This window comes from Eubalaena glacialis, chromosome 4 (genome assembly GCF_028564815.1).
Source record: "Eubalaena glacialis isolate mEubGla1 chromosome 4, mEubGla1.1.hap2.+ XY, whole genome shotgun sequence".
Classification (NCBI taxonomy): domain Eukaryota; kingdom Metazoa; phylum Chordata; class Mammalia; order Artiodactyla; family Balaenidae; genus Eubalaena; species Eubalaena glacialis.
In genome coordinates, this window is record NC_083719.1 from 115,724,734 (window position 1) to 115,743,075 (window position 18,342).

An 18,342-nucleotide genomic window follows, 5' to 3' on the forward strand; every position below is an offset into this window, starting at 1 on the left:
GCTTTCTCTAGTTGCAACGAGCAGGGGCTACTTTCGGTGCGGTGTGTGGGCTTCTCATTGCAGTGGCTTCTCTTGTTGCGGAGCACGGGCTCTAGGCACGCGGGCTTCAGTAGTTGTAGCATGCAGGCTCTAGAGCACAGGCTCAGTGGTTGTGGCACACGGGCTTAGTTGCTCCGCAGCATGTGGGATCTTCCCAGACCAGGGCTCGAACGCATGTGCCCTGCACTGGCAGGTCTATGCTTAACCACTGCGCCACCAGGGAAGCCCAGTCAATATTTTATAATAACTATAAATGGAGTATAACCTTTAAAAATTGTGAATCACTATATTGTACACCTGTAACTTATATAATATTGTACAGCAACTATACTTGAATTAAAGAAAGAAAAAAAAAGAAAATGTCTGTCTGTTGCACATCTTTTGTCCTCTGTTAACACCATATCCTGTTCTTCCAGATAGATCATGATCTACTCAAGGGCAGATATTTGTTCATTCATTCGCTCAACAAACATGTATCAAACAGTCCCCATGGGCAAGGCCCAGAGGACACAGTAGTGAACAAGTCATGTTCCCTGCCCTCATGGAGCTCAGTCTAGTAGAAAGAGGGATAAGTAAACCAACAATTACAAAGTATGTTAAATGCTAGAAAAGGAGGTTCAGCTTAAAAGGTTCTTAAGCAGGGAAGCCTATACCCTGAATTGTATGCAAAATGATGAGCACCCAGGAGCACACATTTACTATTTTTTGTGGAAAGAATCCATTGTTTTCATCAGACTGATTCATAATGGTTAAGAACCACTGATCTAACATGAGATCTGGAGGAGTCATGGTTGTTCAGAAGAGCAGTGAGTATGAGGGAAGACTATTCCAGGCAGATAGAACAGTGTATGTAAAGGTCCAGAGGTAAGAAAGAACATGACCTATTCTGGAACCATAAGAAGTTGAGTCTGGCAGAAGCACAACATGAAAAGGGAGGAAGGGGGAGAGGAGGCTGGAGATACAAGCAGGGTCTGGACCACCTGAGGGCCTTGTGGGCCATGCTGAGAAGTTTAGACTTCATCCTAAGGGCAATGGGGAGCCCTTGACAGACTTTAAGCAAGTAAGGGATACATTAGATTTTTTATTTTGGAAAGATCACTAAAGCTACAGCATAGAAAATGGGTTGGGGGTGAGGGAACAAAATAGGAGGCAGGTTGACCAATTAGAAGGCTGCTGCAGTAAATCAGGTGAAAGATGATGGCAGCCTGGACTAAGGGTCTGTGTCTTGAACTTCTTTAAATCCTCAGGCTCTACTTTAAGACCTTGCACCTAGAAGTCTCCAAGAACAATAAAGAGCCCAGGAAAGCAAGTCATGGTTCTCGACTAGCAAGCACACCACATACACAACAGAGCCCTTTTTAGGTGGAAGATTGCCCAAGGGGGAACAGGAGGGAGGAGGTGCATCTTGAGCAGCCAGGAGGGAAAACCTTTCACCATCACAGAAGACTTAGGAAGGCTATAAAATCACTGGCTCATCCTCCAGATCACTGGTATAAACCCAACCCTATTATTCAGCCAAAGAAGCCTCAAGAGTGAGAAAGGAATGGTAGAGTGGCTGCGAAGTCTTTCTGAAGAACCAGACATAGACCACCAACCACCCCTACAAAGTTGTATGGCAAAGGGAAGAAAAAGTGCATTCAGGAAGCCTTGTGTTATGGAACTCTTCCTCACTCCTCAGCTGAATCCTTACTGTTTTAATTTAGTTTCATGATCTGGGTAAAAAGAAAACAGAAGGTCCTTATCCTTTGCACAGTGATCCTGCATGGGTGTTAAGATGGTTATTAAACTCTCTTACCACTAACCTTCATCTGCCTAAGTCCTAATATCTGGGTTGCCAACTCATTTGGCTAAAGCTGAGACCTATGTCACATGTTAACATCACATGAGAAAAAGAAATACCCTGTCACCTCCCTGAATCCCAGCTAAACCTCCTGCAGGTGAGCAGCCTATGCCATTTAACTGCAAAAGGCTGACCTCTGTCTCCTGTAAAGTAAGGACATTCCCGGCCCTGCCTTTAAGCCAAGGCTATGTGAGAGTCAAAGGAGATAATGAGAGTCTGAGAACTGTGGCAGCAGGATTCAGCAGAGCTGCAGTGATGGATATCACCCCAGCACCCAACCTCCCTGGAATGTTGTCCTTCCTCCACTTGGAAAGGTCTTTCTGCTCAGCTAGAGGCACATGGAGCACCAAGTCAGGAAGGAAATGCCTTCCTGATATGAAACAGAGATGTTTCATATCAACCCTAACCACCATCAGGGCAGCTGGTATCAGAGCCACCCCACACAGCCACATGAGCTCTGTAAACTATGATGTGCTCTACACATAATAAGAGTAAACTTTATTAAGTACCTATTCTGTATTGGGTGCCTTATTTCCCTTACCTGTATCTGTTCCCTGGTTATTGTTATTATTGTTTTATTGTTATTATTCCAGTCTCATAAACAGGGAAACAGGATCACAGAGGTTAAGTGAATTCCCTACAAACCTATCAGGTGCTGGAGTCAGGTCACGATGGCTCCAAAGCCCTTTCCAAGACACCACACCATCTCCCAATGCAAGGTGGCATTACCACCCCTGTGTTTAATCCTTAGCAAAGAGGCCACTGCATCAATAACTCCAAACCTCCTCTATGAACATTCATAAAACATTTCTTACCAGTGATCCTCTCCAATGATGATCTAAATTTCAAGGCTGAGCTACTCCAAGTCCAGACAAGTCTACCGCAGATCATCTTGGTCAAATCAGTTGCACCTTAATGGGTGCTGGTGGGTGTTGGAATAGTGGTCTCTTTTCCTAGACACTACAAAGGCCTATGTTGAACTACATCCAAATCAATTCTTGAAAAAACTCACCATTTCCTTAGAGGCAAAACCCTCAGAAACCAGACCCTATCTAGTCCGACTAATCTCTCAAGGCCCTCTTTATACAAAGAAAGGATTCTACTCCCTAGTGCTCCCTCCGTCCCTGCCCCACTGCCTTGGAGTAAGTCTTGCTAAACTGCATGTTATGCAAAGATCGTCAAAGACATCAATACATCATACAAACACTCAGAACACAAACACGGGCCAGGGCCTGGCAGAGTCAGGCATAAAGAAAGGGTGAAACAATGGTTCTATGGGATGAGTGCATGACTGGAGGTAAGAGAGCCAGGCCCTCATTTTTCTGCTTGCGGCTAGTTGGTGCTCACATTCCAAGCCCCTTGCCTCTTACCTCCAGCACATTCCTGACTCTCCTCCCTATTTCTGTTCACCATATATTCGAAGACACCAGTTGAATATCAGCCTACATCTAATAAAACTGGACAGTAACTTTTCTTTAAAAAAACAAAGCCGGGGCTTCCCTGGTAGTCCAGTGGGTAAGACTCTGTGCTCCCAATGCAGGGGGCCCGGGTTCAATCCCTAGTCGGGGAACTAGATGCCGCATGCATGCCACAACTAAGAGTTCACATGCCGCAACTAAGAGTCTGCATGCTGCAACTAAGAAGTCCCCATGCCGCAACTAAAAGTCCGCATGCCACAACTAAAAGATCCATATGCCGCAACGAAGACCCAGCAGAGCCTAAATAAATAGAAAAATAAAAACAAATAAAAAATAAAAAAACAAAGCCAATTTAATCAGCCTCTGCATGTAGCACAACAGAACCAGAAGATGGGACAGCTCACTCCTAGGGCTTCTTTTGGGATGGAGTTCAAATGTCTTTTAGCCATGGTGATGAGCCTAAGACACTTAGCCCACATATTCTTTAGAACTTGGTTCTTTTAACACCATAAAATGGGATTGTTTTCAAAGTTTTGGATGACATGAAGGGATCCATATGGAGTACAAATACTATAGTACACAGAACCCATAGTAAAGGGCATGATAAAAAGAGGGAAAAAAAACTGACTGGGCTATTTTGGGGAAATTATCTTCCCCTGGGATGGAGGTGCTAGATGGGGAGGATGGCGTCAAGGGGAATCTTAAGTATTCCATACTCGCAGGGAAAAGAAGGACAAGACCAGCCCTTCTGGCCTCTCCAATCACACTATGCTGAAGGAGTGGAAAGCAACTCAGGTGACTGCCCATCCCAGATCTTCTCACAGGTTGGCTGCCTTTGGACACTCTCCTGTGGGCACTCAGACCTCAGTTTCACATTGATTACAAGTTATTCTGGGAAGGATATGGTCAAGGAGTGGAGCTGGTATTTGGAACCATCACAGGACATTTGGGCAATATGAACTCAGAGGACAAAGAAATAAAAACACTTTAAGCCTCAGTAAAAGATCTTAATCACACCACTCAAGTCAGAAGAAAGTCACGTGTATTTCCTTTTCTTTGGGGCCTTAAACATGCTGATAGAAATGGACTCAACGAGAGTCAGCTGGGCCTTTTCATTACTAATTTTATGCATTTTGAAGCTGAACCTGATAATTAGAACAAAATTTTGCAATGTTACTTTTTTTTTTGTACCTGTTTACCAAGGTTTAAGCAAAACCAAGGGGGCCTCAGAAAATACACGAATCTGATATACTGCCGATGGAAGCATAAGCTGGTACAACTGTTCTAAGTGTTGTGGAATTGAGGCACGTGTCTCACAAGAATTCAAAATGTGCACACACTTTAACCAAGTATTTCTTATTCTAGGGATCTAAGGAAATAATCAGGAATGTAAGTAAAGACTAAGTTGCAAGGATGCCCATTTTAGCATTATTTATAATAGCAAAATATTAGAAAGAACTATAATTTCCAGCCAGTAAGGAAATGGATTTTCAATTCAGATACATATGATGGAATCTTATGAGGCCATTAAAATAATGATGTAGATGTGATTTCATTGTCATGAAAATATATTGACAATATAGCGCTAAGTTCAATTAAGCAAATTTTCATTGAGCACCTACTGTATGTAAGATCACGCTAGGCAGCAGGGACATAGCAGTGAATTTAAAAGGTACAGTTTTTACCCTCATAAAGTTTATGACTGACCAGGCAAATCAGACAGTGAGGAAGTAATGAGATAAGTAGTAATATTAAAGAGCAGCATAAGCTATCACAAGAGTAAATGTATTACATGTATTTTTTTTGCTTGCCCACATTTTCTAATTTTTATTCTGCAATGAACATATGTGAATAGTGTTTGGATGAGTAGATGGATAGGTAGGTGGGTGGGTGGGTGGATGGATGGACAGACAAAGATGATGGATGAATGGATGGATGGATGGAAGGAAGGATGGAAGAATGGATGGTAACCAGATTCAATGGAAAGCTTGGGCTGGGCAACACATTAGACTGCTTTCTTCTCTTGATTCCCTCTTCCCTTCAATTACTAGAATCCAAGACCTGATCCAGAAGCACCTTTTCTCTCCCTTTTTAAAATCACCTTGTTTCACTTAGGCACTTCCACTACCCCCAGAGGCAAGTTCATTAGCAAAAAGTGGAGCCAACAGTACAATTTATTGTAATTCCAAATAGACTCCTCTCTCAACACTGGACTTTCCAAACCACACAAACAGAGAAGAATGACTGGCAGAGCTATTTACTGAAGTTGCAGCTAAATAGCTATTGTAGACAAGATAAATTATTTTAAAAGAAAGAGAGATGGATGAAGGACAAGGACAAAAAAAGAAATAAAAACCTTACTACTAGAGTTTGAGGCTACTCCAAAGAGAATGTGGCTCAAAATTTCCAGGTAGTGCAATTAGCTGGTTTTCCAGGCTGCACTGTGGAATTCCTGGCCCAAGGCTCAAAGTGAGGTAAGTGTGGCTTGGTCCACTTAGCAAAAGCACTGCTCCAAGTTGAGGCCAGGTCCTTCACATGATGAGCCAAGGGAGACATACATGTGAGGAACTCTCCAAACGCAAGTGCTAAGTACTCCCCGCCCCACCAAGAACCACTCCTGCCCATCACAGGCTGTGTACTATATTAGGAAAAGGGCAAGAGCCTATTCAGCAAAGATGTGCCTGCACTCACCCATCCTTAGCAACACCACATTCATTCATTCAACCTTCACTTATTCAGTCTCCGAAACATCAGGCCCTGGGGTGGGCGCTAAGGATTCAACAGTGACAAGACATAAGACATAATCCGCAAGCACCCAAAGCTCACAATCAAGGGTGGGAGACATTTTGTTCATTAAAACAATATTTTAGTCCTATTATGTACCAGGTACTCAGGGTACAGAAACAAACAAATCTAACAAGATCCCTGTCTTCATAGAACTGATACTCCAGTAAGGAGACACAGGTAAAAAATATATAAACAACCAACCAATGTGATTTTCAGACAGTGATAAATGTTATGAAAAAAATAGAGTCAAGTTATGGGATCGGAAGAGACCTAGTGGGGAACTATGGCTCGGGTGGTCAGAGAGGAGGCAACACTTGATATGTAAACTACAGGGTGAGAAGCAGCAGGTACATGAGACCCCAGAGCATGACCACCGCAAACACCAGGAAACAGATGAGAGTGCAGAGTGATAGTGACCACAATCAGAGGAAGCACAGGGTACAGATGAGTGTGTGGAAGAGACACCTGACCTCATCCAGCTGGCTTTCAGTCAGCAGTGATGGATACAGCACTGCCTGCACCTGGCTCAGGGGAGGTGCTGCGAGGTACTGCAGACAAGAAGCTCAGCCCATGGGTTTCAGGGAATTCAGTCTCAGAAATAATACACATGCAATAGTTGGACAAGGCTATTTGGCATGTCCAGGAAACAGGGACTCCCTGGAAAGTTGGCAAAGGTACTGATACTGAATGCAGATGGTGAATATACCTCTGTCTTACTCTCCCCACCCCAAGCCCCACCATCACTTCTGCCAACTCTACCGCATTCCTATAAAGGCTAGAGGAGACTCAAGGTCCCTGCCTGGAAAGAACAGCTAAGGAATAATAAGATGTGGGCCAGCTAGGCCAGCCAGCCCTGGGCCAGGCATCCAGAAGCCAAGTTCCACTCATTCACCGTGTGACCTCAGGCAAGTCCCTTCCTTTCTCTCAGCCTCAGGGTCCCCCATCTGCAAAATGACAGCTCAGAAGCCTGGGGATGAAGCCAAGAGTCTACATTTCTAACAAGCTCCCTGACGTGATTATGATGCATGACAAAGTCTGAGAATTCATGGACTATATGATTCTACATTTTTCCTCAGAGTTAACTGCTATAGGGGCTGCATGCTTGACTGGCCTGGCTGAGGGCCTGTCACGGTGCTTTGCATCTCCATGGTGCAAAGCAAAGAATCTGGCACACAGGAGCTCCTCAGGGTGGTCGTCACAGCCTTCTTTCCTCCCCCCTCTCATGCCACCACCCTCAATATTCTCCCAGTGGGGCTGCAGCCCCACAACCATGGGTTATTGTTTGCCCCTCACCATACCTGTGAACATCGCACAGAAGTAGGGGCTGCAGGCTGCCAGGACCACACGGTGGGCTTCTATCTCAACATCTTCTGCCACAATCACCACGTCACACAATAGCTGTTTGCTGCAAGACACCAGTGGGAGAAAGGATGGGTCACAGCACCAACTCCCACCCCCAGCCACACAAGGGTATTTTTCTCCCCCACCCTCCGCATTCCATACTATCACCATCCACGGTTGTCATACAGACTTACCATATCTTAAGTTAGGCAGGGAGATGGACTCATTAACTTTTCCAAGTCCCTAATAAACCCCACATTCATGCTTTCCTAAGGCACTCAACTCTGTAGAGATCTAACTACTATGTAGCCGGGCTCCTTCATTTGTCTTCACATCTCTGCTCCGCAACTCTACCAGCTATGACTGAGACAGGGGGACAGCAGCTCAAGGAGCAGTGGGAAAAGCTTTGGGCTGTTAGTTGAGTAACTGAATGAATGCCAAGGAGCATGAGCACGCCACTGAGATGTGCCACCAGCTAGAACAGGTACTAACTCTTCCCCAAGGAATCCACTGCCTGTGAAACACTGGTAAGAGGCCAGCCAGATCTGGAGGACTCAAGTATGTTTCTTCCCACCCAGGTTTAACACTAACATCAAAAAGACTCTGCCGGTACACACAGTGCTCCCTAAAGACCCTGGGCAAACTCCAATTACTGCAATTATTAAGAAAACTGTAACTACATTTTTACTTGTGTGTCACCTCCATACACTATGAACTTTAAAAAGGACTTGTTTACTGTTATATCCTAGACACCCGGTTGCATGTATAGCACACAGTAGGCCCTAAACTTTTACTAAATAAATGAATAAAGGAATGAAATTTTAAATAGGATCAATCCACACTCAGAGACAGAATGAATATTTGACTACTTTGAAGACTGAAAGGGTACCACAAGCCCTATCAATCCAAGAATTTTTCCTCTACCGGCCTTTCAAGTTCTTATCATGGCTATTATCAATACAATAATCAACATTTTTTGAGTTACACGTGCCAGGCACTGTTCTAAGCACTTTTTAAAATATATATTATTTCATTTAATCCTCTCTATAACCCTATGAAGTATGACTACTGTTATGCCCCATATTACTAAAAAAGGAAACTGAGGCCCAGAGAAGTTAAGTAACTTTCCCAAGGTCATACAGAAAGGGAGCAGTGGATTCAGGATTTGAATATAAGCAGCTGAACCCAAGAACCCATGCTCCTAACTTCTATAGTATCCTGGTCACCACTAGTCCCTGCTTTAGACTGAAGCACTAGAAGTGGGAGGGAAGACAGGGAGGATAAACATATTTCAACTGTGATCCACTGGTAGTGGTTACTTAGCACACTATACTGGATTGAGAAGTCTGAGGTCATGACTGGGTTCCACGTGACAGTGATGAGATAAATATAATGAGTATGTCATGGTTAATAGATGGAAGAGAAGCTACATATTTGCCCTCCCTGGTATAGCATATTAAACCATTGCCAACTATTCAGACATTAGTCCAGGTTCACTTTTCAGAGAAATAGAGTCATAAAGCCTGAGAAGGCTAGAACCACAAATGCCCTTAGAGATCACCCTATGTATGAAGCTCAGAGAGGTGGCCCAAAGCCACAGAAGCCTTAGTCTTGAATCTAGTTCTGACTCCAGGTACAGTAGTACCATAATGCCTCATGATTGGTTGACACTTAGAATGGGAAAAAACAGTAGCTAGGTTATCTCCAATGGGGAAAGGTGATCAGGAAAGGTTCAGCATATGGAATAAGGTACCAGTGAGGGGGCTTCTGGGAAGGGTGAGACCTCTGAGCACCGAGAGGCAAAACCTGGGGGTGGGACCTCATCCTGCAGTGAACAGCACACCCTACACACGAACTTTATCAGAACAAACCAGCTCAACTGGGAACAGAACTGGCTCTGCCCCAACAGGCTACAAGAACATGGACAAATTGACCCCATCAATTTTCTCATCTTTCTTAGCTGCCTTGGGATATATACCGTGGGGACCAAATGAGATTGCAGACGCCACTTGAGAATAGGCTTGTTTAAATATGGATAAAATATATTGTAAAAATGTATTCCCAACAGTATAGACTCACCTTGGACATTTCCACTTCTATTAAAGATTTGGGGGAGAAAATAGAGTTATCACTGCTATTTAAAAGTACAAGTAATTTTTTTTGGTAACCAGTATTTTAATAAGGAAAGTGTTGACACAGATGGGTCAGAAATGCTGAGCAAATTTTCAGTGCCAGGTGATGGGCAAGCAAATGTCAAAGTGGGATATCTTACACAAACCCAGAAGAGCTGATAATTCTTGAACAAACGGGAAAGAGACAAGAAGGAATGAGGAATAAAGATGGAGAATCCAGTCAAGCAAATAAATGAGAGCAGTTCTGATAGGTGGGAAGTGTATCTCAAGGCCAGAGAAACTCTAACCTGGGAGACTGACCAAGAAAAACTTGCCACAAAGTCAAGGTGGGCTTTCCCGGGTGCTGGGAAAGCCTGTCTACACACTGGAGACATCTCAGTCTCCACTATGCAGGGAAAAGGGAAGAGGCAGCTCTACAAGCACTGCATGGCTCACAAGCACTTCTAATTCCAATTACCAGAGATCCTGTGAGATCCTTTTTTCTGAAGTATCATACACTACTCCAAAGGACAGTCTTGAGGAGAGAAAAGTAGGGCTATACACACTGTGATTTGTAGGAAATAGAGTAGAGCTGTTAGGAAGGAGCTCAGGCCCTGGAATCAAACTGACCAGGGTTCATGTCCCCTGAGTATCATAGAATTGACATGTGTTGTAAACAAGATAATGAATAGCACTAATAGTAAACATTCAGTAAATATTTATTCCTTTTTTTCCTTTTTTCCACAAAATACTTCAATCAAGATTAGAGTAAGTTTTGGACATGGTAAATTTGAGCTGCCTTTTGGACATCTAAGTGGGGTTGTCAAGTAGGCAAGTGGATACTAGGGTCTGGAGTTCAGAGGTGGGAAATGGTTAAGAAGTTGGGGGAAAGGGGAAGAACCAACAAAAGAGATGAGAAAACAGCCAGTGGGATAGGAGGAAAACCAAAAGCGTGTGGTGTCCAAGAAGCCAAGTAAAGAGAGGGCTACAAAAAGGAAGGAATGATCAATTGTACCAAATACTGCTGATAAGTAAGATAACATTAGGGTGGCTAGCCAGGGCAATTAGGCAAGGAAATGAAATAAAAGGCATCAAAGTTGGAAAGAAAGAAATAAAACTATCTCTATTCACAAATGACATGATATTGTACATACAAAATCCCAAGGAATCCACTAAAAAACTACTAAAATAAATAAATGAGTATAAGGAGGTTGCAGAATACAAGATCAATATACAAAAATCAACTGTTTCTGTACACTTGCAGTGAACAATCCAAAAATGATATTTTTAAAATTCCATTTACAACAGCATCAAAAAGAATAAAATACTTTAGGAATAAATTTAACAAAAAAATTCAAAACCTATACCCTAAAACTATAAAACACAGCTGAAGAAAATTAAAGAAGACTTAAATAAGTGGAAAGATCTCCAGTGTTCATGAATTGGAAGATTAATACTGTTAAGATGGCAATTCTCCCCCAAAATGTTCTACAGATTCAATACAATTTCTATCAAACTCCCAGCTGGCTTCTTTGCAGAAAGTGACAAGCTGAGCCTAAAATTCAAATGTAAATGCAAGGGACCTAGAATGGCCAAAACAATCTTGAAAAAGAACAGAGTTGAAGAACTCAGGTTTCCCAATTTCAAAACACTACAAAGCTAAAGACAGTGTAGTAATAGCACAAGGATAGATACATAGATCAACAGAATAGAATTGAGAGTTTAAAATAAACCCTCACATTCACAGTTAATTGATTTCTGAAAAGGATGCTAAGAGCATTCAACTGGGAGAGAATAATCTTTTCAACAAATGCTGCTAGGATAACTGGATATCCACGTGCAAAAGAATGAAGTTGGACCCCTACCTCACACCATACACAAAAATTAACTCAAAATGGATCAAAGACCTAAATGTAAGAGCTAAAACTATAAAACTCTTAGAAGAGACATTCGGGTAAATCTTCATGACTTTGGATTAGGCAGTGGTTTGTTAGATAGGACACCAAAAGCACAAACAAAAAAAAAGATACATTAGACATCAAAGTTTACAACTTTTGTGCTTCAGGACATCAGGAAAATGAGAAGAAAACCTACATAATGAAAGAAAAACTTTGTAAATCATATGTCTGATAAGAGGCTTGTATCTAGAATACATAAAGAACTTGAAACTTTACAACTCAATAATAAGTAGACATATAACCCAATTTAAAATAGGCAAAGTATCTTAATAGACATTCTCCAAATAAGATACAGAAATGGCCAATGATCACATGAAAAGGTGCTCAACATCATTAGTCATCAGAGAAATGTAAATCAAAACCACAATGAGATAACTCCTCACACATACTAGGATGGTTATAATAAAAAACACAGAAAATAACAAGTGTTGATGAGGATATGGAGAAATTGGAACCTTCATACACTGCTGATAGAAATGTAAAGTGGTACAGCTGCTGTGGAAAACAGTCTGACAGTTCCTCAAAAGGTTAAACACAGAGTTGTTATTTGACCCAGGAATCCCACTCCCAAGAGAAATAAAACATACATCCACACAAAAACTTGTACCTGAATGTTCACAGCAGCATTACTCATAATAGCCAAATGGCCTCAAATCTGTATATCCATACAATGAAATATTATTCAGCAATAAAAAGGAATGAAATACTGAGACATGCTACAGCATGAATGAACCTTGAAAACATTATGCTAAGTAAAAAATGTTAGTCACAAAAGACACATTATATGATTCCAAAATAGGCAAATCATAAAGACAGAAAGTAGATTAGTGGTTGTCTAGTACTGGGGGGTGAGTGAATAGGGATAACAGGGGGATTACTGCTAAAGTATACAGGGTGATGAAAATATTCTAAAACTGATTGATGGTTGCCCAATTCTGTGAATATAATAAAAGCCATTAAATTGTACACTGTAAATGGGTGAATTGTATGGTATATGAATTATATCTTGATGAAGCTGTTACCAAAAAAAGAAAAACAGCATATACATCTGCAAAAAATGAAAATTCTAAATCAAAAAGATATATGCACCCCAATGTTCATAGCAGCAGTATTCACAACAGCCAAGACATGGAAGCAACCCAAGTGTCCAGATGATTGGCTTAAGAAGATGTGATACACACACACACACACACACACACACACACACACACAATGGAATATTACCCAGCAATAAAAAAGAATGAAAAATCTCCATTTGCAGCAACATGGATGGACCTAGAGAATACTATGCTTAGTGAAACAAGTCAGACAGAGAAAGACAAATACTATATCACTCACATATGAAATCTAAAAAATAATACAAATGAATGTATATACAAAACAGAAACAGACTCACAGACATAGAAAACAAATTTATGGTTACCAAAGGGGAGGGGGTAGGGGCAAATTAGGAGTATGGTATTAAAAGATATAAACTACTATACAGAAAAGAGATAAGCAACAAAGATTTACTGTACAGTACAGGAAATTATACTCAATATCCTGTAATAATCTATAATGGAATATAATCTGAAAAAAATGTATCAGTATGCTGTACACTTGAAATTAACACAATATTGTAAATCAACTATGCTTCAATTTTAAAAAGTTATACTAAAAGCAAGAAGGAATAAAAATTTTAAAGGCTAAAAACAGAAAAGAAAAGAAAAACAAAAAGCAGTGTGCTAAAATGGCTCGTTACTAGAAATAAAGCCATACTGGAAAACAATCTAAAAAAAAAAGATGAAGCAGAGAACTTTTTGCAGTGGAGAAATGAGAGATTCAAACTGTAAAGGTAAGATAGAAGATTGTCGCTCCTTTTCAGGCCTGATGAGGGGGTGCTATTCCAACAAGGACCACGTGCCCACTTGCTGGTTGGCTGGTAGGTCAGGAGACAAAGAGCCATTAGGGCTCTGCTGCCCAGAAGCAGCTGTTGGTCTGACCAGAGCAGAGCGAGGAAGTACAAAAGGAGGAAAGCTGGTTGGTTACCATGTCAGCAGCCCATTTTCTACAATGCAAGTATAAAGAATAGGAAACACGTGAATTGTGTGATTCATAAATTGCAAAGTACATGTGTGCTTGAACTAAAATAGCTTAAAATTGAGGGAGGGGAATGTGAAAATAATGCAAGAAATAACCCTAGGTCCCTGGAATATCAGGTAACATTTCATTAGCCTGAGGCCTGAATGGCAAGGTGCTTCACCCTGGCCTTCATCAAAACAAAGTATGCCTCTCTCCAGTTCCCATTAAACTCACCCAAATCAATAAAGTGTCTATTCAGGCCCCCTTTCTCTCCCTGCCTCCCCCATTCCACTCTAGTTTTTTAAGTTAGCCATTTAAATACCTTAGAATTTGATATAGTCTTTGACCACCACTAGAATGCAAGCAAGATTGAGGGCAAGACTTTGTCTCACCTACTGCCATATTCCTGAAGCAAAAAATCGCCATCAGGGGACTTCCCTGGTGGTCCAGTGGTAAAGAATCCGCCTTGCTATGCAGGGGACACGGGGTCGATCCCTGGTCGGGGAACTAGGATCCCACATGCCACGGGGCAACTAGGCCTGCGTGTCACAACTACTGAGCTCGCGTGCCTCAACTAGAGCCCGTGTGCCACAAACTACAGAGCCCAGGCGCCCTGGAGCCTGTGTTCCACAACTAGAGAAGAGAAAACCTGCACACCACAACTAGAGGGAAGCCCGCGCACCACAACTGCAACAAAAGATCCCGCGTGCCGCAACTAAGACCCGACGCAGCCAAAAATAAATTAAATAAATAAATAAAGACATCTTTTTTTAAAAATCGCCATCATAATAACAGCTAACACAGAATGTTCACTATGTTGCAAGGACTCATAAAATATCTAAGGAATAGCTATTGTTATTATTATTATGCAACATGCTGTTTAAATTAGCAATTCTACTTCTAGGAATTAATTCTATAGAAATAATTGTAAATATGCACAAGTACTTAACAACAGTAATATATGTGCTGTCACTGTTCTAAGCACTTAACTTATTAATCCTCTTAACAAGCCAGCAAGACTGGAACTATTATTAGCCTCATTTTATGGTTGACAAAAGTGAGGTTGGGGATATTAATGAACTTGCCCAGGTTCACAGCTAGTCAGCACTGGAGCCAAGACTTGAAACCAGGCTGCCTGGCTCCAGAGTCTACGCGTGTGACCACTGTGCTATCCTGCTCCACACATAACCACTACAGGTATTATTTATTTGAGGGACTGGAAAACCTAGACATCCAACAACAGGGAACTGTTTTAAAAAAAACAAAAATAGAATATCATTCATCCACTTAAAATGAAGTTGTAGAACAGTAACATAAAAAATTTGTTCAACATAATGTTAAGAATAAAAATCTGGTTGAACACGTACACTATTATATATAAGACAGATAAAGAAGGACCTACTGTATAGCACAGGGCACTCTACCTAATATTCTGTGATAACCTATATGAGAAAAGAATCTAAAAAAGAATGAATATATGTATATGTATAACTGAATCACTTCGCTGTACACCTGAAACTAAGACAACATTGTAAATCAACTGTACTCCAATAAAATTTAAATATTTTTTAAAAAAACAAAAATAAAACAAAAATAAAAATCACCCATAGGAAAAAAAATCTGGTTGAGACATATATTTTAAAGAAAAAAAAGATCTAAGGGCTAACAATGGTTAGCACTGTGACTTTTTGCTCACCTGTATTTTCTAAATGTTCTATAATATATTCTTTTTACAAAAAATTTACAAAATTTACAAATTTTTAAAGAAAAATTTAAAGGTTTTAAATTAAAAGAAAAACAAAAGGGAAATCCATGCCTAAACCTGAACTAAAATTTTCCCAACCAAAACATAAACAGATTGTGGTCCATTTGAAAAAATCAAAAAGAGGAAGAACAAGACTGTGATGCTTAATATTATATGTCAACTTAACCAGGCTAAGTGATGCCCAGATAGCTGATAAAATATTATTTGTGGCTGTGTCTACAAAGGTTTCTCTAGAAGAGATTAGCCTTTGAACTGGTAGACTGAGAAAAGATCTCTTTCACCAATGTAGGTGGGCATCATCCAATCCACAGAGGGCTTGAATAGAACAAAAAGGTGGAGGAAGGGTGAATTCTCTCTTTCTCTTCTTGAGCTGTACTGGCCATCTTCTCCTGCCCTCAGACATCGAAGCTCTTAGTTCTTGGGCCTTTGGACCACAAGACATACTCCACTGGCTCTTGTTTCTCAGGCCTTCAGATTTGGACTGAATTATACCACTGGCTTTCCTGGTTCTCCAGCTTGTAGACAGCAGATTGTGGCAATTCTCGTCCTCCACAATCATGTGAGTTAACTCCTATAATAAATCTCCTCTTACATATTTGTGTCTATATATCTGGTTTTCCAGAGAAACAGAAGCAATACATATATATAAATAATATAATAATAATAGGTATATAAATAGATATATTATTGGTTCTGTTTCTCTGAAAAACCCTGACTCATACAAAGATTATTTAGTTAAATTTCAGCAAAGGACCAGTGTTTTCCAAAATAAGTTTCACAGAACACTCGGTCTATACATAACAACAACAACCGAAGAGGATTCAAAACCATGTGGGAAACCCTCAGTTAGACAAGTTTATTGTATGACTTCTCAGAGATTTTAATATGCCTAAATATATTATAAATCTCGGGGGGTGGGTATAGCAGTTTTATATAGCATTTTTCAAACTCATTTTGTTACAGATCTCTTTTTTCCCCACAGAGCATCTTGAGGAAATGTTCCTCAGAACAGCCTTGGCAAACGCTGACTTATACAAAAGAGAAGCAGCAGGACTGTTGGAGGAGGTTAAATCCAAGTTGATGCTTTTGAGGAAAGATGCAAAAATGTGGTAACTTGCAAAAGAAGGAACAGACATTACAGGATTTTTTTTAGGTATTTAAGAAAAAGAAAAAATGCTAATAATATAAAGTGAGGGTTGGGGGAATTCTGTGTGCATATCTATTTCCTGAGCTCTACCTTTAAGCAGTTACTACAGTTGGCTAAACCAGGCAGTCTTTTTCCCCCAGTTTTATTGAGCTATAATCGACATATAACATTGTGTAAGTTTAAAGCGTATAATGTGATGATTTGATATATATTGTGAAATAATTACCACAATAAGGTAATACATCTATCATCTCACATAGTTACCATTTATTTTTTGTGGTGAGAACATTTAAGATCTACTCTGTTAGCAACTTTCAAGTATGCAATACAGTACTGCTAACTATAGTCACCACATTGTACATTAGATCCCCAGAACTTATTCCTCTTAAAACTGGAGGTTTGTACCCTCTGACCAACATCTCCCATTTCCCACAACCCCCAGTCCCTGACAACCACTAACCTATTCTCTTTCTGTGAGTTTGGCTTTTTTAGATTTCACATATAAATGAGATCATACAGTCTTTGTCTTTCTCTGTCTGACTTACTTCACTGAATACAGTGCCCTCGAGGTTCATCCGTGTTGTTGCAAATGACAGGATTTCCTCTTTTTTATGGCTGAATAATATTCCATTGTGTATATATACCACATCTTCTTTATCCGTTCATCCACTGACCAACACTTAGGTTGTGTTCATGTCTTGGCTACTGTGAATAATGCTGCAATGAACATGGGAGTGCAAATATCTCTTCGAGATAGTGATTTCATTTCCTTCAGATATATGCCCAGAAGTGTGATTGCTACATTGTATAGCAGATCCATTTTTTTTTTCATTTATTTAATTTTTGGCTACATTGGGTCTTCGCTGCTGCATGCCGGTTTTCTCTAGTTGCTGAGAGCGGGGGCTACTCTTTGTTGCGGTGTGCAGGCTTCTCACTGCAGTGGCTTCTCTTGTTGCGGAGCACGGGCTCTAGGCGCACTGGCTTCAGTAGTTCTGGCACACTGGCTTCAGTAGTTGTGGCTCACGGGCTCTAGGGTGCAGGCTCAGTAGTTGTGGTGCATGGGCTCAGTTGCTCCGCAGCATGTGGGATCTTCCCGGACCAGGGATCGAACCCATGTCCCCTGCAGTGGCAGGCAGATTCTTAACCACTGCACCACCAGGGAAGCCCACAGATCAATTTTTAATTTTTTGATGAACCTCCATATTGTTTTCCATAGTGGCTGTACCAATTTACATTCCTACCAATAGCGCACAAGGGTTCCCTTTTCTCCACGGCCTCACAAGCACTTGTTATCTCTTGTGTGTTTTTATTTGTTTGTCTGTTTTTGTTTGTTTGTTTGATAATAGCCATTCTAACAGATGTGAGGTGATACCTCATTGTGATTTTGATTTGAATTTCCCTGATGATTAGTGATGTTGATCCCCTTTCCACGCACCTGTTGGCCATTTGGGTATCTTCTTTGCAAAAATGTTTATTCAGGTCCTTTGCCCATTTTTAATCATTTTTTTCTACTGAGTTCTAAGCATTCCTTATGTGTTTTGGATATTAACCCTTCATAAGATTTATGGTTTGCCAGTATTTTCTCCCTTTCATAGGTTGCCTTTTCATTTTGTTGATGATTTCCTTTGCTGTGAAGGAGCTTTTCAGTTTGATGAAGTCCCACTTGTTTCTTTTTTTCCCCTGTTTTCTTCCAGGAGTTTTATGGTTTCAGGTCTTAACATTTAGGTCTTTAATCCATTTTGAGTTAATTTTTGTGAGTGGTGTAAGATAGGAGTCCAATGTCATTCTTTCACATGTGGATGTCCAGTTATCCTAACACCATTTGATGAAAGACTATCCTTTCCCCATTAAGTATTCTTGGTTCCTCTGTAAATA

The 18,342-nt window shown here is 40.7% G+C and overlaps 1 protein-coding gene across 1 annotated transcript in view; it reads right to left on the minus strand.

Moving 5' to 3' along the window:
• Positions 1 to 18,342, minus strand: part of KLHL3 (kelch like family member 3) — a 113,581-nt gene that overhangs the window by 77,074 nt on the left and 18,165 nt on the right. Inside the window, exon 3 of the mRNA XM_061188220.1 lies at positions 7,383 to 7,489. Within this exon, the coding sequence (XP_061044203.1) occupies positions 7,383 to 7,489 (107 nt within the window). The remainder of the gene's footprint in view (positions 1 to 7,382; positions 7,490 to 18,342) is intronic.